Raw genomic sequence first — 23,247 nt, 5'->3', positions numbered from 1 at the left:
CAAGCCAAAAAAACAAACCAAACAAGAAAAATTTGCACCGGTAAGCAGGCTGTGCGGTTCAAACTTTTATTCCAAGGCATTTCAGTGACCAGACTTCCAGGCCCTCCCAGCGGCAGGTGTCCCAGGATGAGGGCGGCCGGGGCAGAGCGCTGTGCCGCCGCTCCCCGTGACCCCGCTGCAGTCACACCGACGACACGGAGACGTCTCTGCGACAGCAGCTCAGCCTGGCCCTCGGAAAGAAATGTTAACAAACCCGCCTCCAGTTCTGTTCCCACTCTCTCCAACTCCTAGAGAAGTTACTGTGTGCGAGCAAATGCGGACTCAGCAGCCCTTAGCAAATAACTGATTAAGATTTTATTTAAACATTTTTTTAAAATCACTGTCACCACAACTGTCCTTACATTCAATCACCTCTTTTTTTATCAAATTTTCTTTTGTCCGAAGTTTATACTCTCTATTTTTCCTTTCTTTTTACAGTCTCTTCCCCTTTCTTTTTTAAATGCTTCCTTATTCCCGGAACACTTTAATATTGTAGCATTTACCTCCTTTTAGTCTCAGGCGCCACAATTGATAGCATAGCGTCGGCCAAAATATTTGCACACAGAAGGCATGTGGAGAGAAAGGAAGTCCTTTTGTGCATAAAACACTCTTGCCAAAGGAAAGCTCTAAGCGTCTAAGCTCTGTAGGTGCAGAGCCTAACAAAAGAACCTGAGGAAATCTGAGATAGACAAAGTCTCTTAGCCCTCCCAGCAGCAAAGAGGTAGATGCAGCACTGCTTTTCATGTAGACTGAAAGGGGAAATTTTGTGGGCAAATCCTCATCAACTCCTTTTGTTGGCAGCCCTTTATGCAAAGCACTGGGGTGTTCTCATGGCTGCTACCCCAGGAGAACAAATAATCGACAAAGATTAGATTAATTGGATACACTGGTTAGGCTATACCTGGCTTGTAGAATGGGAGCTTGACACCCATGCTAACCAATTAATGTAGCGTGCATTCCTTACATTGAAAAACCCAGATTTTTGATGCAGCTAAGTGAAACAGTACTCCTTTTTAAAAAAAAATATCCCCATAATCCCTAAGCTAGGCAGGTTCATCTTTAAAAAGGAGAAATCTAAATTAAACATGGCAAAGGTACATTGTATCAAAAAGACATTTTTATGCTTCTCTATTCAGCTCTTTGCCCTGTAGTGTAAGGGCCATTTGTGCGTGAAAAGTCCTGTTGATCCTCTTCATCCAAATCCAAAATGTCTGGAACATCATCTGACTCTGAAGACAGGTCTGTAATAGTGAAATCTGGAACCTGTGTAGGAATGAAATTTCAATCAATTTAAAAGTAAAACTGAACAAATTTGTGCAGTACTCCTTCACTGAGGACACAGAGATGCTCAGCACCTCTAGAAATCAGAGCCAGCATCCTGATTACAGAGTGAAATCTGCTCAGACATATAGGAAACACGAAGCATTAAGACAGACCAAATACTACACACGATGGAAATCACTTGCTTAGAAGGCAGGATTTTATAGCAGAGGTCGAAAAGAGCTGAACTTAGTAGTGAAACTGGTGACTGGAAAATAAAGAATGGAGGTTTGTAAACTAATTTTGCCTTTCTTCTTTTCACAAAAGCAATGGCCTGTACAAAGTAATCTGTCCTTAGGAGATTGGTATGGATTGCTGTGTTGCTCTGCCTGCCTACAGCATCAAACCTTTCCTGAGGAAACAAATACCTGGAACTGTCATTTCACTTTGGCCTTTGTTTTAACTGCATGTATAGCATTCTGCACTGCAAAGCAGCACAAGGCTTCAGGAATTGCCAGAGAGACATCAGTGGATACATGGATGTTACAGACTTCTAAAAATGTTGGCTAAGACACTTACGAGCTTAAGTCCCAATCCTTAAGTCCCCTTAGTAGGACTTAGATTACTTAGGTAGGCAATTCTGAAAAATGGGATATCATTAGGCAATTTGCTCATAACCAAAAGTTTTTTGTTACAAGTGAAAAATACTCACATCTGTAGTTTGATTTATGGTTAACGTTGGTGATGTGACATACTTGGAGCCAGACACAATATCAGCAAATAACTACTGCTACATTTTTACAGGACTTTGGTTCTACATGTTCAAAGCAACAGCAAATTGTAGGCATTTCTGTAACTTAAGCTCAACACGGACTGAGCTTAATTTTTAATCCATTCCCTAACTGCAAAACACCTTATGACTTACTTTAATGAAAGACAGTAGGAAGGAAAACCTATGCTTTGCCTGCTATGAAGACATGTAAGAAGGGCGGACAATATACCAAATAAACAGACTACTGCTTCAGCTACCAGGTTGTACACAGCACGGAAGCACTGCATGTTAATTTAGTTTCCTCCAAAGTAGGTAGTCATTGGACACTGGGGAACTTTGAGATACTAATTATTAATTAAAACTGATCTTTAGAAGAACTTAAGCAGCATGTGACTAACTAGGCACTACTGCGAATACCATGAAATGCATGGACCACTTTGAGAACTTAAGCTTGATCAAAATAAGATCAGTAATTTTTGTTTCCCAAAAAACCAAAAGGCACTAGGAATGCGGGAAACACATCTTTCTACCAGCAACAATTATCTTGCATCTTTCTGCTTATGGCAGTTTTCCTAAAACTCTCACTACTGTACTTAGAGAAAGCAACAAGTTTTCCCATTATCAGCACATAATCCTGTATTTCATACTGCAGTACAAATACAGGTATCCTAACACGACTAAGTAGTCCATATGCAGTTTTTAAGAATGTGCCCAAATGGATGGTTAAAATTTATTTGCACTGACCAGGACACAACCACGTTCAGTAAGTGTGTCTCACCAGAGACAATTTTCTCTATCATATGTTTAAGAGGCTTTTATTAGTCTTATCTGTTTTGTTCTTAGTGACACCAGAGTAATTGCTCAAAATGTAAGTTTCTGTTTTCTTCATCTCCCTAATGCATGCAGTAGAAGAATCTAACTCCTTTAACGTAAGATTTTGCTAGCCATGAAAAACTTCAAATTGGAGTGTATCTCAGCATGAGTAAAACAGACTGGATGTCAGAATGAATCACCGTGGTAAATTGTATTAGAATCACATATTCTGACATTTGCACCAGTCTAACTAAAACAATGCAAAGCCCTTGGTATTATGGGACTGCTTACATACAGGACCTTTGCTTCCACATCACTTTTCACAGTTGATGCATTGCTTTGTTTCAACTTCCTATCAGTTCTTGCAATAAAAGAGTAGGGCCAGATATAACTCTTCTTCATACAATTTCTCTGTATGATTCAGTAAATCAGTTACGAAGATATAATACTTGCAACATCCGTACATAGAATGGTGAAAATAAATACTTTGGCACTTTGCTGGCTTCATATACAAATGTTAATGTCAATACCAACAACTTTAATCCATTTTTTTCTTGCTAAGTTTTTAGAACTCAGCCCCTAGAATTTTGACACAACGTTCTCGTTTTCTGAACTTTCAGAACAAGCGCTTATTTCTAGTCATCAGGGACTGTATTATCTAAAAGAAATACAATTGCCATGAATTGGCAATAAATGAAATTAATTTAACAAAACACTGTGCACAATACCTCCAGCAAGATGCTGCATGTAAGACTCTCTGATCACGCAAATTACTAACCAATCATGCTTAAAAATAACTTTGGTTCTGTTTCCTCTTTTTAATTAGATGGTTTAAAAGAAGTTTTTTGGTGGTATTTACTGCTTTTTTTAAATAATGAGAAATAACTCATCAGTTGTTCCCAAATCCTTTCACCTATTTTACTAGCTATAAAATATTACCCTAAGTTGAATTCTGGAAAAGATTATTGCAAAAATATTAATCTTGAATATTGAATATAATTTTGAATTTCAAAAGCTTTACACCTTTCTTTAGATTGAGGCAAACTAGCTACAACTCCAGTCCTTATACAAATCTTGTAATTTGGCTTTGACCAATGCTATAAATATGTTTGCAAAACTTGCATACCATATGGAGCTATTTACAAATGCTTATATTGAAAGCTTTCGTAAAAAACGATTATCAGCAATGATACAATAATAGTTCTCTGTTAAATACACCTGGGAAGAGGATGTGTCAATTAGAATGAAAAATTTTTGCATGATCTCTAAAAGAGAAAAAGTAATTTTCTGAATTCTAAATAAATCCTAAATAACCTTACAAGTGATGATTATGTTAGTATTCTAACCTTTACCATACCAGGTTTTGTGTGACTATGCAGCCTTTGACATTCTCCCATTTCATCTAGTTTACCTGCCTTGCTGAAAATAGTTGAATCTACTTCCTATAATTTTCAACACATCTGCTCTTGCCTTTTTTAAAAAGTTCCAGAGAAACCTCACAGCTTTCTAGCCCAAGCTATATCCCTCAAACATGATTTTGGACTAAGAGGAAACAAGCTTCCGTGCAGTGCAGCTGAGCTCTTTAATAAATGCAATTAACAGGTAAGATGGCAGTATCTCAGGTTTCCCTTCTTTTTTTGTGAGGAAGCACCTCAGCTTCAGTCAAAAACAAGTGGCAAAAAACCAAGGCTTTGGAAGGCATCATTCTTGCCTCCAGTGGACATATTAATAGTCACTCTCTCTAGCTGCAGTAGAAAAAAATACCAAGTTCTGTCTGTACAGCTGCAGTTAAGACTGGAGTGTGGGAATATGCTATGTTAAATTACCTGCAATAAGATGCTAAATTACCATGCAAGTACAGTTGCAAATCAGTTTAAACATTCAGTGCTCTCCTTATTAGCAGAGTCTAATAATACTAATCAGAGAATTATATTCTATGTAATAAATCAGGAACATAACAATTTGCTGTTATTCAGCCCTCTCCTCCACTGCCGAAGGGTTCCTAATTCTGATCGATGGGGGGGTGGGGGAGGGGGAATTGGGGGGTTGTGTGTGTGTGGATAGAAACTTAAAAACTTGGAGGGTGGGCAGCATCCAACAAAACAAGTATCTATCACAACAGCATGACACAGGAGCCCAATCATTAGGAAGGCATTTAACCAGGCCTTGTTCTGCTTGCAGTCACCAGATACAGGTCAACTGCCCGAAGTCCAAGTAACTTTTCAACAGAAGCCACCCAACAGTGCATGGTTAAGGGAGAAGGGCTTTGAAGGTCAAGGCTGGTAACAAGTTTTCCTTGCTTTCTACTTCAGCTGCTTGCTGAGGTTTAGTAAAGCTGGACAGCCATGCAAGGGTAAAACCAGTAACACAAGACAGAACAGACACAATGTACTGCTCCTGCACTGATACCACATGATGCTGCTTATTTCTCAGTCCTTAAAAGACATTGTAAAGTTCAAATATCTTATTTGATTGATCACCTCAGAATGCAGTCCCAGAGCAGTTAGACTTTAAAACACACCTAGAAAAATGGGAATTCCCTTCTTTGAACAGCCCAGTGCCCCCACACCTAATTAGTTCCATTTGGTTCCTGAGCACATCTGCAACAGTGGATGCACTCTACAAGCATTATTATGAATGGAGATAAAAAGGATATTCTTGCTGGACCTTGCAATAGTTAAACTAAATGCAAAAAGAAATTAATTCCTGGAAGCACTCTGTCTCCCTAAGTCTTAACTCAGGCTCTGGCTGAAAAGGAGTCTCACCACCTCATGTTAATTTCATATTAAACACCTCCCTTATAGAAAGTGAGTATTTAAAGCTGGGAGTTACAGAATCTTTATCTGTAATCCTGTTTTGTTATAGTTTTATTTAATACTGTGCTTAAAACAGTCTTCCTCACACTTCTAGGCCAACCCTGACCTAACAGCTATCCCTCTCACATTAGAAGGCTGGACATGTAATTTGCTTTAGTGCCTACATCATGCCAGGTGGAGGTATTGCTCCATGTAGCAATGTGTCACTATTTGATAAGCTTTCTTTGAACTGCATTTGGTGACCTCTTTGAAAATGGTGGCTGGCATTGCTACACTAGATGATTGCAACCCAAAGTTGTATAGGGCATGCATCAGAAAAAAAGATGCAACTTACCTGGACAGCTCTAAACCAAGAAAGCTTATTTCTTAGTGACTAATTCTTTTCCAGTGGAGGGGTTCACAGGATTTACTAAGAACAACTCCACCCAAGTAGTTGAGTGTTAATGTACATTTGTCACTCAAGTTCAAGAGGATAAATAAAGTTAAGTTAAAACTGGTGATGCAGCTGAGAAGTAAATACTGTTTATAGGGAGTCAGAAGACAAAGCAGGTAGATGGCCATGTCATGGACACACAACACCTACTGTGAAAGGAGGAGAGGGTTCTTTTGTCCATATCCATCTCTTTTCAATATTAGAGCATCCAGCAGCTCACAGCTTAGGTCATCTTTAAAGGTGAAAACAGCAAGGATCAACAAAAGCAGCAGTAAAGCTAAGACTCAGTGGATGGATACACAGAAATTCAAAAGGAAGGAAATGCTGCAGCAGTATCTTATCTATCTATCAATACATACACAAACATTTTCAGTGCACATCTACTTCATTTGCATGTCAAGCTTGCTTTCTGCTGGACCCAGTCTGAGGGAGTCACAGAAGAGCAAGTTAGATTGTTTTAAAACAAAGGAGACAGGCTTTGGCTACTAAAGCATTTATTACTAACATACAAAAATGAGTTACAAAATGATGGCTACAAAAACACACACACACAACAGCAGGCACCTGGGTACAAACAGCATGAATCTTGCCTTTATACTGCATATGAAAAAAATCTGTTGATAATTATTTGGTCAGTCACTGGAACAGTGTTCGTGGAGCATCTAGATGATGCTCTTAGTCATATGGTTGAGTTTTTAGGTACTCCTGCAAGCAGCAGGAGTCGAACTTGATGATGCTTATGGGTCCGTTCCAGCTTGAGATACTCTATGATTCTGTGGTCAAGTTACTGTGTTATACAATAGTTAAGTTCATACAGTTAATGTTAACACTGTCACAGCATTTAACTCCTGCTGACTCATTCAGAAACCCCACTTTCAGCTTTGGCATTCTGCACTCACAGAACTTTTGTCATGAATTGTGTAGCAATAGAATCTGATACTCAGATTCGTAATTATCAAATGTGTGATCTGCAGCAAACATAGCATTTAAGTGTACATAGCTAGACTGTACAGCTTTTTAATGCATTTCATAGTATGTAAGGCCTTTATATCATTCTGGTAAAGATTAAGCAACAAATCAAAGGTGGGTTTCATTTAGACTAGTGGTATTAATACCACTGAACCATTGTGAGGTGCTTGACAGACAAACAGGGCATCTTGACAACTGTAAGCTGCCAATACTCAGGCACTTGAGCCTAATTGGAATTTTTAAGAGTGGCTTAACTACACAGGACAATACAGCCCATGTGTAACAGTGTCCAGGCCTGTAGATTCCCCTATTCCTGTATTTATGGATTTTTCACCAAAAAATTGTGAAAATGGGTATTTTTGAAAGCGGCACATAGTAAGGCCACTTGTTTGGTCAGTCAGCAGAGTACATGCATGCTATGCAGTTTATTCAGTAGTGTGTTCAGGCTGTTTGTCTTTCTGGCTGGGACTTTCCTCCCCTTCACCTTTGCTTTCAGCATGCTGAATGCCAGGCAGTTGTAGGTAAAAGGGACCTACCAGCCAGTTGAGCGGTGTGTTGTTAACAAGATAATCCATCACATCATCCAGAGACTCCTTCATTTTCTTCAGCTGTCCTTTGCTAGCTGCAATAAAGCTGTCTGATAATTCTTGGAAGGAGGATGCTGACCGAAAGCTCTGGTAGACATCACCTGCCACTGACCCAACACTGTAAACCTGATCCTGCACATTCTGTGGCAGCCCCTGTAGGCTTGAGACCAGTGTGAGGCAGGTGGTCTGAAGCTGCTGAGTGAGGCTCCGTGCAATAGCTAGAGTTCTTGACTCAATGTGCTAGAACGAAGAAACATAATGGCACATTAGTATCTTTTTATGACTGCAGCAGCTTTACGTTGTTCAAGATACATAAAGAAGCAAAGTAAGGGGGATGTGAGTGAAACAAAGCTATAGCAGATAATAAACCAAGTTTTAAGTCAAAGTCATAAAAGTACTTGATATTTCTTCAACACTCAAGTACTTTGTGAAAAGAAACATTGATAGCTTCTACCGAGTAACAGTCAAGCAGATTCTTGCTTCAACTCTGGATAACAAGTCACAGCAGGTAAGTACATTCTAATCAACTAACCATTCCCAAAAGCTACATGTAGGACGCAGTGAGTCTTGTGACTAAGACTGCTGACAAATCATTACTTCTGGTCTGGACACATCAGATAAATGGTTTCTAGCTAACCTACATACAGATATCCCAACACAGGTTCACATGCTAAACAAGATGAGCATTCTCAAGAGACCACAATGGGTCTTTGAAGAGTGTTTGCAGGAAATAGGCTCATTTAAGAGTTCAGGTCCCCTACTTTTCAGAAGCCAGCTGCCCTGACCTTCAGCATCCAGATTCCACATTTGCACATAAGCTTGTCTGTTGCACACTTCAGGGACTGTTAGTTTGCCATTACCTTGATGGGATACAATCCATTTATTTTTGGTGTACATCTACTTACCTCAGCACTACGCAGATCATCACCATCATTTTGGCCTGTATTTTTCTTCCATTCTACCCAGGATTGATAAAGCTTTTCCTGAGCACCAAGAAGCTTCTTATTGGCACTATTCACATTCTTTCTGGCATACTCGATCTGAAATACACCCAAATAAGGAAGTAGAGCCAAGAGTCCCAACACTTTCTTAGGGCTACTCTACCTTGACTGTTTCATAACCTCCTTTTAACATACTTCATTAATTCAGTATAAACAACTTTGGGGAGTATAAGAGTGTGTTTAGTCTCTTCAAAGAATTGAAAACTGGAAGCAGTTTTAAGATGTTATGTAGTGCTCCCCTCTGCCTCAACTATTTCCCCCTCCCCCACTGGCATCCTACAGGAGGAACTGAAAGTGTATAGAAGGCCATGACTCTATGTGCAGTCTGTCATGTACATGAAAGTATGTTGCTAGGATAAGACTGTTGAAGTACCAGAAATGCTCAGAGATAGAAGCAGCAAGAGAGCAAAACCCAAAAGAATTTGAAATTTTACTAATAAAAAGGACTTAAAGGACTGATGTGTTTCTAAATTGCATGACACTTTCTTCACTGAGTGCGGTATGTGTCAAAACCAGCACTACAAAACAGGAATAAATACGTCACTTCTGTTTCTGAAGTGCTTGCAGTTACAAGCAATTGCTCATTAGTTCAGAGCTTAGCCTGATTTAGAACTCTCCTGAATTGTGATGAAAATCTCTTAACAGCAAATGCTTTGTATTTAAAATATGCATTTAGTCAGAGAGCAATCACAGTTTTCCTGTGACTCTTCTGGCTGTTTTCTTCACTCTAAAACAATGCCAACACATGCTTTTTATATATCAAGTGAAAGCTTAAACTTACCAGACTAACAGTGCAGTGGAGCTGAGAGATTGTCTCCTGGCTTTTCTGTTTAGCATCTCTAACTTTGTTTAAGGCTTGTTGGTAGGCACGTGTGCGGACCTTCGAAGACAGGGATCCTAGTCTAACATAGTAGCTTGGCTTTTGGACTCCAACTTCAAAACCTTCAACGTTTGCAGCTTCCCTCTCTAGGTATTTAGAAAGGAAGCAAATTGATCACTGGAGGAAAACTTAAGAGGTCTGAGACAATTCTATCTGCCTAGTAACAGCTGAATACTAGGCTTGCTGAGTAGTCCTTTAGCACCATGGGTAGGCTGATAGACCACTTTACAGAGAAATCCTTACTTTCATTCTGCTTCCTTGTGAAGACGCTGCTATTACAACCAGCAAGGCAAAAGGCAGTTTGGAAAGCACATGCCCCCTTCCCCACTATGAGTAAGCAATAAATGGATGATTGCTTGCTTCTCTCCAATATAAGCATTCCAACAAAATCACACCTTGAATTGGTCTTACCTAGTTCTGCTTCTGTAAGTGGGAGATACTGGTCTACAAGGGTCTCGGATTTCGTGAGAGCACTGTCCACTCCACTGCTCACCATCTGCACCACACGACTTCCCAGGACAGTGTTAATGCTGCCATTGACAACTGACTTGGTCATTTCTACGCTGTCTTGCACTGCTTCTTTAGTCTTGCCCACAACTCCAGTGATCGTGTGAGCAACAGTTTCCTTGGCACCAGTCACAGTGGTTGTTACAGCTTCTCTGGCTCCAACAACTGCATCCTTGGCATTGGCAACAACCTGCCATAAGACATACATGGATTTACTAAAAATATTAACTAGTGAGAGCTACATAATCCAGGAAATAATAAATTTCTGCTAAAGTTCGTATGAGATTGGTTATCTAGGAGAAATTTTGCTCTGAAAAAATATGCACAAGAGGAAAAAAAAGACTATGACTGCTATGTAGCCTTCAACTCAAAAAACTTCAGTGAATGTAATCCAGGCACTTCACACTGACCAGGAAAGAGACAAAGACTCAAGTTTTAAAAGACACCCACCAGTGAACTGCACTCATAGAAAGATGTTGGTCAAGTGGTGGGCAATTTAAAATAATAATTAAAAAAAGCTTAATGGTCTCCCAAAGGCAACAAACAGTTCCACAGATACACCTTTGACTTTCTCATTGCTTCCAAGCTATCCTTCAGGCCCAGGTTTTTGAAATCTGCCTCTCCAGGGTTTTAGTGATAATAGAAAAGAAGAGTGTATGGCTCTTCTGCTTAGCATACATAAATGCATAAACTTACCTTGTCAGTGGGTTGATTCAGTATAGGCAGTCTCTCTTCAATTTTGTCTAGACCTATACAAGCATAGTTGTTGGCAACTACAACTATAAAAGAAATTACAAGAGTTGGTTTTAATTACTTTTTTCCCCAAGTAAAACAACTCAAACTGAAAATTCCTCTAGAAAAAGAACTCATGCAACACCCTTAAAGTAGTTTCCTTCTCTTCTCAGTGAGATTTGAGGCAGCAAAGCCAAAGAACAAGGCAGATTTACAGTGCCAGAAAAAAAATCCTCACTTTTAGGCAGAGAAAATTCATTTGATAATTTACAAGCAACTGGTAGAAAACACCTGGCCCTCTGTCATTCTTTGAAACCAGGTTTCAGGTTACAACAGCCTTGTGACACAGCTTCCAAATTTAACCAGTTCTCAGTGCAAGAAAATACAACAGTAGCATTTGAAACCAGGTGAAAGGTGAGGAGGATGTTGAGCAAGAGATTGTGTAATCATCTCACGTATCAAGTCATCAATCAATTTAGTATTATGAAAGCCAGAATCTGCTTTCACTCTGGATTTTTTTTTTTTTTTTAAGTCTTATCAATCTGTAATCAGTTATGCAACAAGCCAGGCAACAGGTTCAGTCAGCAACCCAAAACAGCATTCCAGACCAGCATGACCATGTTAAACCACACGTGCATTTGGATATGTAAAACAATCAGTTGAACTAAAGCTATCAACAGCTTCATCTTTGCCTTACTTTGTGGTTCCAGCTTCTGAATGATGGGCATAGCACTTGTCATGGCTACCGATGTAATTGTCTTCACTCCTTTCTCTGCTATCTCACATACTGACTTCAGATAAGGATGGTTATCCTTTGTGGTGATGTAAGCTGTGGATACCATATCATAGGTGGAGCTCACCAAAGGAAGGTTGGCAACTCTCGATACAATGTTCTGTTTAAAAGAGAAAGGCGTTAGTTGACTCCTATTTTTCTGATATAGATAAAGAAATTATGGGATTAACTCAGACATACCTGCTGTGGATCAGTTGCTGCCAATGCCATTTTTTCAGGTCTTGAATCTTACACAGCCTGTGAAAGAAGCATATCTGAGTTATGGCATCATATCTGCTTCATCTAAGCACCAAACTTTGAAACCAACAATCTTCTTGTGATCCACCCCACTTAATGGGATCAGGATATTCACACTCATGCATAAAAGAATTAGATTTTATTGTAACAATTTACAAACCAAAAACTTGGTTTAGGCAATGCAGGTACAGCACATGCATGAGACAGGCTTTACAGTAAAGCAGTTCATTGATGAATAACCAGATGGTGGAGTCATTTATTTTTCTAGAAGAGTTAAGACATACTTGGACTTATCTGTTGAGCCAGGACAAACAAAAGCCAGCCTGCAAGTCACTAAAAATCTAGTTTAAGATGTCCAAGCCAGACAAAGAACCCACCACCAATAGCTTTAATCAGATTAGATCTTCTAGGGAGCCCACCTAAGGCTCACTCTGTTCTGCTTGCTAAAAAGTTAGCATTCCTGTAACACAGAGAACATCGGATTTCCCCACTGCAGAAAATAAATCTCCTTTATGCTAACTTAGACTAAATTATTACACATTCCCCACTGAAACAAGTTGCAAAAACATTGGTCATTCAACAAATGTACAGTACTCAACATGCATTCCAACACGTATTCGAATGGAGAAAATACTAACAGCTCTCCCCACATGAAGCCTATAGAAGGAGCAGGGTATTGCAGTACCACATAAGGAGAACACACTGAAGCACACTGTCAGTCCTATGCACTGACTGAACTGACAGACTGAACTAAATCTGCAAGAAGCACTTTTTCCATTAATGGTTTCACATAACGCTTAAGTTCTAGAAGAATCTGCATAAATGAAGGCAACAAAAAGGTAAACTGAGTCTGTCATCAAAAGGATGGTGGTTTACAAGGCCTTCTGCTGGGTTTGTCAAAGAGCCAACAGCAGTTTTCTGTCTCATATGTATGACAGCAAAAAAGGAACGTGTTAATATTCCGTCTGAGGCAAAGTAAAACTTTTTCCCATTACGTAACAGGGAACAAGAACAAAGGCATCTTGTTAGCATTTTGCAGGCATATTTGCACATATTAATATACACATGCCATAAAGTAATGCCTGTAATGAGATTAACCACTGTACAGGGAGCACACAAGCAAGAAAAGTAACAGACAAGGGTTACAGCGGTAACAAGGAAGTTTTCCTTTCATTTAACAAGAATTTAAATACCCACAGGAACACACTATGTTTCTCGCACAGCGTCACAAGTCAGATCACTTGGAGTACTACTGAATTTCACTATGAACTGAAAAGCATCCTACAGAACAGGAGAAGAGGCTAACGGCACAGAATCTGGCCGCTGAAGGAAGAAGGGCCATCACTTTAAGGATTATTCAATATTCGTAGTGTGTCTCATAAGATCCATCCACACAGCCCATACATTTGAATTTTAGTCAATAAACCAGCGCAGCTAGCCTATGAAGCTACTCCTGCTCTTAAAGACAAGGAAGATAACTAGAATCTTGCACGGTTTCAGAGACCGCTTGAATTGGTTCAGCCCTAGCAAAAGTCGGATCTTCTGGAGCGGGTGAGTGAGACGCCTGGAGTCCAAGTCCAAGCGTACTTCAGAGACAGCAAGAGATTCTGAAGAAGAAAGCACATAGGCTACGTCACAGACTTCATTCCTACTCTCCCCCTCGCTATGGAAAGAAGTGAAAGAAAGCAGCGCGATGAGCCACGCACAACAGCCGCGGCGCCCGTTCTGCCCCGCCGCGGTACCCAAGGCAGGAAGGTGCCCCGCTTTCCCAGTGCCTCCACGGGCCGCTTCCGGGATGGGGCATTCTAACGCCGCTCCCGGGGGCCGACGAGGCTCTCGGGACCTTCTGGTCCCGGGAGAACCTCGGGCAGCCCACCGAAACACGGCGGGCGGCAGGGCCCGCGGGGCCGGGGGCAGCGGGGGCGGCCCGGCGGTCAGTGCCGCACACCGGGCCGCAGCCCCCGCCCGCTTCGCCGCCGGACTCCACCATATTGCGGAGTCAGCCCCGCAGGGCGGGCAGGCGCCCGGCCCTCCCGCGGCGCCGAGGGCCGCGCCGGGGCACTGGGCCGGCCGTACTCACCTGGGAGGAGGAACCGGAGCCGCCGCCGACTGGAGCAGGGGCAGGGTCGCGGGCACGGGCGCCGCCGCCGCTGAGTGGGGAGCGCCGGCCTCGCCCCGCTATTTATGGGGCGTCACCGCCACCGCGCGTCACCGCCGCCGCGGGGCGGGGCCGGACACGTACTGACCCCAGCGCCGGTCAGCGGGAGGGCAGAGCCCTGCTCGTGGACGTCTTAAGGAAGGGCGCTCGTGTGCAACTGGTCTTGCGGAAGGCCGGTTCACTAAGGCACAGAATATGCTGAGTTGGAAGGGACGCACAAGGATCATCGAGTCCAATTCCTGGCCCTTCACAGCACCATCCCCAAGAGTCGCACCATGTGCTTGAGAGCGATGTCCAAATGCTTCTTGAACTCTTTTCAGGCTGGTGCTGTGATCACTTTCCTGGGGAGCCTGTTTCAGTGTCCAACCACCCTCGGGGTGAAAAACCTTTGCCTGATATCCAACCTAAACTTCCCCTGACCGCAGAGCAGAAAAAATGGAACAAACCAGAATTTTTCACTTCTTTGAACAGATTTATTACGCCTCTGCTAGCATGCATACCAAACGTTTACAGGCACTCCACTCTTCGTTACATTGCGGTCATCTGAGAGCTCTCTGTTTCTTTTCCCAGTCGTGGCTTCTCAAGCGTAAACCACTCAGCGTACCCACGGCTACCACAAAATTAATTAACCCCCTTTGTCAGTGGCATCTCTGCTGGGAATTCTAGACTGTTGCAGGGATTTATTTACTAGTAAGTAGCACCATTATTTCTAGTACAGAAACACCTGAGACTCACATAGCCCAGTGACATACTCTGCCAGAATGCAGTAACTAGAGACAGTGTCAACCCTTTGACAGTCCTTGGCGGGCTAAGAATGTAGATTATGGTCATGTTTTTCTTCACAACTAGGTGCTCTTCTGTATTTTATAAACTTGGAGAGGCTTATCTGTAGTTTAGAAAATCTAGAAACTCGCCTCTTGAGAACATTGCCTTGGTTACAGGGGCAGTCAGATGGGGAGAAGGCAGGGGGAGGGAGAGGATGACATGGCATCCATTGAATGGACCAAATTCCTCAAATATCATTAAACAGAGAAAGCAGCGGTGTGGTTTCTGTCAAGGCTAAAGAAGAGGAAGGCAGGACAGCATCAAGAAAAGCAGTAGTAACAGTAGTAACTATGGTAGACAGTAGTAACAAAAGCATGACACACCAGCCATTGCTAAAAGAGGTGGGCAGTAATAGTATACCCTACCCTTCCTCGAGGTAAGGACAACGTTTAAAGTCACTTAATGCATCTAATGAAAGAAGTTTCATTCTTTCAAGAAGTAGCACAGTAACACATCAGCACATTCACCCATCCAAGTCCATTTAAACATTTTAGCATGTAAGTCCACCTACCTATCCTTAACTGCACAAAAAAAAAATTAAAGATATGAGATAATGGATCAGACAATAAACATACCTATCCTTTGGTGCATCTCTTTTAAGCTCATTATAATATCCTTCATGATACGGAACACCTCAGGTTTCAGCCTCCTAGCCCTGTAACACAGCTCTGACAGAGATAGCAGCAATAGATAACATGGGTCCTTCAGCTTTCCTTACGATCTTAGTACAGCCAAGTGGAGGAGCTGCTGGAACATCAACCCCTGGGCCCTGCAGGGCTCAGGGGAGCCAGAGAGCGACTCTGCTGTGGCATCACTGGGGCAGTGGCTGGCAGCCCTGGCAAGCTGAAATGGCAGGATGTGGGAGACTCTAGGGAAGGCTGGGCAGGGACAGTAAGCCCTGTCCATGCCATCAAGGCCCTGACCAACCATTTCAGCTGGTGACAGGTACTTCCACTTGTGAGACCAGGATATCAGCTGTTCCCTAACAAGGTGACAGAAAGGGCAAAGGGGAGAGCAGTGCTAAGTCCTAAGGGACCTGAGTAGTCTGCTAATATTCCTTTAGGAACAGGTGTAGTCTGATATGCAGATTTAAGGCTGACTGACAGCTAGTGTGCTAGTGTACTAACCTGATCTGACACAGGGACCTTCACCTGGCCTCACAGCTGGAGGGATATCTTGGGAATTAAAAAAATGGGGGACTGAGAGACCTTCCAAGAGATTGAAGCTACTTTTATTTAAAAGTAGTCATGCTTGCATGTTGAGATAGCTAACCATAGCCTTTTCTCTGTCTTTAGGATGACTGTTCAAATGCTGAAGTGGGGTCATACTCCTAACCATGTTATGAGAACCTATCCATGCCTTTGTCCTGCAAACAGAGAGCAGACAAGGGTGGCCCTTTGGAGTTGTTAACAAATTATGTCCAGTCACAGCCTTAGGAAGCTGGCAGGCTTTGAAGGACTGCCTCCAGCCACAGTTTGAGGCTCTCAGTAGGGAGCTAGAAGCACAAGAAAACTGACATGCTTTCTCTGTCTCAAGTCCTTGCCAGTAGCACCAACACTGAAGTATTCCCAGCAGTCAGGATTGCCATAGTGACACAGGAAAAGAAGATGCTTATAGCTGTGAAGGATGGATGGTTCAGGGTCCATAATATAAATGATCAATTCAATTCATTACACAGGTTCATCTGACCTCAAAGATGTCTAATATTCAAAGAACATTTTTCTTTTACATGTGTATAGATGTTGCTTTATCATGTGAGATGCAAGTGATTCTACTGAACTGGGAATCAACATACTTGTGTTCGACACCCTGAGACTGTTAATTGTGAAATAACACATTTGTCAAAGGCTGTTTTCCCTCAGCTTTCTCACTGTTCCCCTTTCTTTCCAGTCTCACAGTAATTCATTTCTAATCTTCGTAATCCTGTCTTGCACCATTCTGTCTTTGAACTTGCAACTAACTTCTTATTCACTTAAACTGCTTATTTGCCTTACTCTTTGGGCAAATAAACATTAAGCCATTTGTATGTTCCTGTATGAAAAGCTTTCCCCTTGTCTTGATTAATCAGGGCAATAGTTTTCCTGCTGTGACTCAGTTTTCCTGTCTCCAGAAGAGGATATCAGATTTGTGAGGCCTGATCCTCCTTTTGTGAGTCCACACTAATTGTACTTAGAAAGAATAGCTGCCTTATTCTGCTCTTCGAAAAGTAAAACACGCCCACCTTTTGTTTCTGAGTAGTAACATGATCTGCAGGTTTTCTCTGTAACATACTCCCTTTTCTCTGGAATGTACTTATCTTTCAATGTGTCTTATCTTTTGTTAGCTTTCCAAAGATCATTTGCTCTTACCTCTTCAACTGTAACAGAGTTAACCTGACATCTGATTCAAAAGAGACTAACTGGGTCAAACTTAGTTCTCCTCAGAATACTTGAAAAAAGGCAAAAGCAAGCAACAGTATCATCAAATACAGGCAGACAGGCACGATAAACCCACCCCCACAACAGATGTGGCATGTTTAATTAAGACAGAAGAAGAAGGAATGGGACTAACTCATGCTGGCTTGATAGAGACAGGGAGTCAATTATACATATTTATATATTGTACAGGAATTTTTTTTTCATTTGGCTACTGTTTGTCTGTAACCCTGCCACATGTCCTCAAAAGGCTAGGCAGCAACTGTTCTGGTGGTAGTGTCATGCTGCACCTTCAGAAAGATAACAGCAGGCCTTCATGTCTCATGTGACATATAACTTACATCAGCCCACGCATACCCCTTTAGTTTTCATCCCTTACATAGTCAAACACACTAGATGAGGCCATAACAGAAGTTATCAATAAAGCAGTCTATTTTAAAAGACAAATTACTTCATAATAACTTACCGTCAGAAAACGTCCAAAGTGTTTGGCAATTATCTATGTACCATCAGTTAAACAGTACACCAAGTATTGTATTTATGCTAACAAGATCCCATAATTGTTTAATTGTATTTCATTAACAGTCAGGACATGCAGCCATGTGAGGATTTTGTTGGTAGATACAAAACACACAGGACAAAAACATCCAGGCCCTGTTCTTGAACCAAGGAACACTTCTAGGACTATTAATATAATTAATAACTAATTAAAATATAAGTGTTAAAATATAGCTATTAAAACTCTAATGGCTCTACTATAAGACCTTCCCACCACAAAACCTGAGATACTTCACGTCATTCTCCACCTAAACAACATTCTTTTTTTATGTTTTAGCAACAAACCACTTATTAGCAACTAATTATTTCTTTTTCATCTGGATCTGAGAGTTTCCTTTTATAAGTTCCAAAAGGTTCCTTACTAGATGTTTGTTTATTCTTATATACTACATAGAAATCTAAGATGAGTGCACTACAAAACATCCAAGCTTTCTCTACTGACATTTCCCTTTACTTGATACAAAAAGAGAAAAGAGGGCCAGACAGACAGCTGCTGGAAATTATTTTGGCATTACTGACTTCATGGGTTGTATCCTGATTTAGCTGCAAAAGATCTTACTGCAAAAGCCTTTGGAGACAGAATCAAGTCTCAGATTTGACAGTGTGGGAGACATTCTTTTTTTGGAACCCAAAGAGGCTTCCACATTTGTGGAGGATACTCTTGATACTCTAAGTTTTCCACAAGCTCTTCACCTTAGTGGCTTTTTTTCTAGAACAAGGCTAAATGTCTTTCTCTTAGAAACATTTTAGATCCCGGGGTAGCACTGGAAATTGTCCTCTTGACAAGATACTTGCTTTGAATATGTGCTACTGACACACAACTCATGCATGGAAATGTTCACAAACCCTGGTTAAGGTCCACTTGACTGTTTTGCCACAATCAATGGAAATTACTCATCTTTTATTGCAGTTCAGAGTTCACCAGTCTGCTAAATCAAATACTACTATTAAATCAGGCTATTAGATGCTTGCTTAATTGTACTGCGCAATGCATGCATAAGATGCCAGAATTATTCCATGTGTACACAAGATTATGTATTCTGGTCAGTGATGCAGGGGAATGAAAAGCAGCAGATCAAGGTTCAAAATCTGCTGGTAACATGGTCTCCCCTAGATTCCATACTTGCTAAACACAAAACTGGTGATCCAGAAGTTTTTATTGCTATGTTAGCATGTCATTCCTTTCAAATTCACCAGCTCCAGTAAGAAGCAGAGTTTAGGTATCTGATTTTATTAACAGGGGAGCATGGCTTCCAGTTAGACTGGAGCATAAGTCTGTGGAAACAGAGCTCATCAGTGTTGACCTACCCTAAGTTACAGTATTTATAACTAGTTACTTTGTTTCTCCATATCATCTCAAAAAAATCTTTCACAGGGTTGCTGTTTACTTCTGTTTAGTTGCTTGTTTACTTCTGCATGCTATTCTTATATTCAGAAACAGAGCCACACACGCCAGTACTCAAAACCAGCAGTAAAGTCAACTTAATAAATCAATAATGTTAATATAACTGGTTGCAGATTCATATCCTACTATCCTTTATAATGTAGTAGTGTTTTCTTTCAAATTGGCAAGCCTGAGCAGGTAACTAACACGGCTTTGCACAAGGGCAAATTTTTCTCAGCTCTAACTGGAGTTTCCAGATACTCAGTGCCTCTGAAAGGCATGTCCAACTCAGACATTTAAGATCAGGCTGCCTTAGAAGCTGAGTTCTAGCTCTTTGTGCTTTAATTTTCCCAATTGTAAAATTAAAATGATGAGTTCACTTTGTTATTAACAAATAAATATGAGATGCTCAGTGACCTTCAGTTTTTGGGAGAGTTTTGATCTATAGTCCTACATAGGTTTGGAACTAGATGATCTTTAAGGTCCCCGTCTAACCCAAACTATCCTATGATTTTGTAATTATATGCTCTGAATCTAAACTAGCACTCTTACAGCTTTATCTTACAACAGGAGGGGAAAAGTTTTCTTAGTCTGAGTAAGATAGTATTCTTCATCTGAACTAACTAACTAGAAGTCCTAATGAAAGAAAAATGTTTGTAGGTTTCATATCAGTAGGAGAGTGTAAGAAGCCTGATAGCTCATCTGTAAATTTGTGTGAAACCTATACCTTCATTGACATTGTACATTCAGTAGGCAAATCTAAATTCTTTCCTTTTCTTTTTAAGAGAAGGTGGAAAAGGTTACTTTCCCAAGCTCTTGGTCTTCTTTTTGCTGTATGTCACTTCTTCCTTAGATTTATTGGCAAAGGACTTTCTGGGAGTGTTTCTTAATTTACTTTCAGCAAGATTAAATCTAGCTAAGCTCGCCTTGACAGGTTCAAGGCAGATAACAAGCAACTTGCATGAGGATGTAGGAGGATGTTTCTCAATGCTCTGTCTTCTGAAGTTCAAGGAAAATTAGTAAAACAGGCAGACGCTGAAGGTTGTTCTTTGCCAGCTTCTGTTTCCACTTAAAACAACAGAAGTACAGACATCAGCAAGTCCACAAAGGTCCAAACCTGCAATAGAAACTGAAATGGAGTCCAGAAGGAGAAGAAAAGCACTTATAACAGAATAAAAAAATAGTATCTCAATAGACTTAATTGAATTTCTGAAAGTGATAGAAATTCAGTACTTAGACTTTATTTTGTTAAGTATATTCTGAAGGTTTAAAGAATCTAGTCTTCTTTCCCATGTGCCCACCATGGCAGGATTCCACCAGTCACAAGCCTTCAGAATTACTTTGGATAGCTCATCAATTACCCATCTTAATGTTGTATCAAGTTTGCAAATAATTCATGGATAATAATCTCTCATTTGTTGGAGAGGACCAACAACATTTGTTTCAGGGTATGATGAATCCTGTCAAAGTTCACTGAAGAGGAACTGGAAGGCATTTTAGTCAACAAAACCACTAAATTCTAATTTCTCTAAAGCTCTGGCAGGTTAAATGCAAAGACAGAAGGATACAAAGAAATGGAAAAGAAATTGCTACTTTAACATCTCCCAGGTGTCTCCTGTTCTAGATAGAGATGTCAACACCTTCTCAGATCTGCCAAAGTAGTCAATTGTGTAATACTCCCCAGCCCATGTACATCACATTAAACCTGGTTATTTCAGATAGCTTAAATAACATTTTTAACTCATCTCACATTGCCTCATATGGGTTAATGAATGAATAATTTACACAAGAAGCTTAACTTCCAGATCTGAAACTTGTGTAACTTAGTAGAGGATAACAATCTGTTCCATCAGCATTGGTGAGCAAAAAGAAGCTGTATCTCCCCTGTACAATACTGTAATCATGCAGTAAAATCATCACAGAAGAGAACTTGGAAAAATTACATTCTCACCAAAGTATAATTTCATACATGAATAGTCTCCTAAATTTAATTTTGAGACGGTGGGAATGAGGGCTTGGCACAGTACCCTGATACTCTCTTTGTAAAGCCCTGTTCCTGTAACCAAATGAACAATAGATATTGAGCCCACAAAAAACTCTGCAGTAAGACAGTGAAACCGTGATCATAAGATGTTTCAGGACTAAGGTAAAGCCAACTTGAATTTTGTGTACTGAACGATATCATTTGTTGGAACTGCATCTTCCGTTCCTACAAGGGAACACGTAAAGAGCAGAGAAGGGCGACTACAAAAGGGAAGAATGTCATGGAATGATCAAGGCCATCAGGCTCTTTTGGGGAGTGTATTAATGCCAGGTGAAGCTGCAAATGGATTTTTTGGTAGATTTTTTTTGGTATCTTTTCTTAGATAATCTTGGATATTCCTGGAAGGCATATGTGCCTTTGGTATGAGTTGCAGACTGTTGCAGTTCCCCTCTTTGGTCAACAGTTTTCTACAACTAGACTGAAATCTGGTTCCGAATTTTCTGGGTCTGGACCTTTCGTTGTGCTGACTGTTAGACATGTTCACAAGCACAATTTTCTCCCAGGATACCTATCCATATGACTGCTTCAAACACTAAAATAAAGATCAAATTTTTACACATGTATGTATACTAATTATTGTGGCGAACAGATTAAAAAGCAGAAGACTGGAGAGGAGGACTGTAAATTGCTCAAGTGACCTTGCAGCTGGGAATAACTCTTGATAAAAGTATGTGAAGAGCAGTGATCCTTTAGCATGAACTGAGTTTAAGAGTGCCTGCATGTCCACCTGTATATCTCTGCTCAGGTGTTGCTTTGGGCATACCCTTGTTCACAGGGTAGTGGAAATTGATTCACACTTTGAGTTCAAACCACAAGTTTGTGGTTGTTCCATCTGCCTGCCTGTGTCAACTAACACACTAATGTATGCAAATGTAGCTACTGTAAGTGCATCCCTCCTCACAGAAAGTTGGCTGCCAGGATTGTGAGTTCAAGAAAGTCTGAGGACACCATGCTGCACAGGCTGGCTACTCCATAATGCAGGGAGCTGAAGGAGATGCCAAAAACTTGCCCAAAGCCCAGGACATCAGGCAAGTTCGAGGTTCTGAGACAGGGCTGGGGAAAGCCAGGAATACAAGCCAGCAATTCAGAGTTAGGATCAGGGCCTGTAAGGATAACAAGTGATCACCAGACAGGGCCATAGTGATGAGTAAGGTCCAAGGTCAGGATGGGACATCATCCTGTGGCCTGAGATTTGGACCCAGATTAGTAGGCTAAAGGCCAGGCACAGACAGGATTGTGGTGTAGTAGCAGCTGCTGCTCAGGTAGGATCCAATCACTGGAGCAGCACCTTGGGTCAGTTCCCACAGGAGGCTAAGGACTTTCTGCAGTGCTGTCTGGAAGGGATGACTCTTGGACAGATCTCTCCAAGCTTACCAGAGAGAGGAGACAGTCCTCAACAGTACTAAATTGGCCCTGAGGCAGCCAAACCCCCAGGAGGAAGGATGGTCTCAGAGCTTTTTAAACAAGTGTATTTCATAGCTCCAGTAACCAACAACTGCTGAGAGGAGAAAAAAAAACTAACTTAAGGCCAGAGAGCTCTTCTTACATCCTGTCAAGCCAACTTCTTGCTCCTTCCAGGCTTCTTTGGCTTTTTTCCTTCTTCTGCCCAGATACTTTAGGCTTCTATATTTAAGCTTAAAAGAAGGATGATACAAAGAGAAAACAAAGTAATGCTCTAAGTTACCGCATGCCTGCTAAAAAAAGGTAACAGTAATGTCTCTTCCTTTGAGATGTTAGGAGGACAGGTTTATAAATTCACCCCAGTTTAGCTGCTTAGTAAGTAATTACTGCTAAGGTTGTGACTGGTCTTTCAAATAAGAACTATGATAGATAGCCACTAACAATTATTTCATGAAATTGCTGCTAGCTTCACATAAGAATGAACAACCAGAGACCTCTACAAGTGATTTTTCACCCAAACCCAGGAAGCAGGCACTGAATCTAAAGGCATGCAAAGAGACTTTTGAATATCCATGCCCTTCCTACTCCAGCAGTGGGAGGGTTCCAGAGGAACTACTTTCTGAA

General features: G+C 41.1%; 1 protein-coding gene across 2 annotated transcripts; it reads right to left on the bottom strand.

Annotated features, from left to right (window-relative positions):
• Positions 1-50: 50 nt before the first annotated feature.
• PLIN2 (perilipin 2) lies at positions 51-14,030 on the bottom strand. 2 transcript variants are annotated; one of them, XM_039567038.1, is made up of 9 exons: positions 13,920-14,029; positions 11,783-11,839; positions 11,507-11,702; positions 10,774-10,856; positions 9,982-10,267; positions 9,472-9,656; positions 8,595-8,729; positions 7,639-7,929; positions 51-1,302 (listed from the first exon to the last, which is right to left on the bottom strand). In XM_039567038.1, the coding sequence occupies exons 2-9, from the start codon at positions 11,810-11,812 to the stop codon at positions 1,168-1,170; spliced, it is 1,341 nt and encodes a 446-aa protein (XP_039422972.1). In that variant the 5' UTR covers positions 11,813-11,839; positions 13,920-14,029; the 3' UTR covers positions 51-1,167. The 2 variants fall into 2 exon arrangements, with proteins under 2 accessions (XP_039422972.1, XP_039422973.1); XM_039567039.1 differs by lacking the exon at positions 51-1,302 and having other exon boundaries at positions 4,931-7,929; positions 13,920-14,030.
• Between the last annotated feature and the right edge of the window lie 9,217 nt (positions 14,031-23,247).

This window comes from Corvus cornix, chromosome Z (assembly GCF_000738735.6).
Source record: "Corvus cornix cornix isolate S_Up_H32 chromosome Z, ASM73873v5, whole genome shotgun sequence".
Taxonomy (NCBI): domain Eukaryota; kingdom Metazoa; phylum Chordata; class Aves; order Passeriformes; family Corvidae; genus Corvus; species Corvus cornix.
The sequence above is the reverse complement of the archived record's forward strand: the minus strand, read 5'-3'. Positions and strand labels throughout refer to the sequence as shown.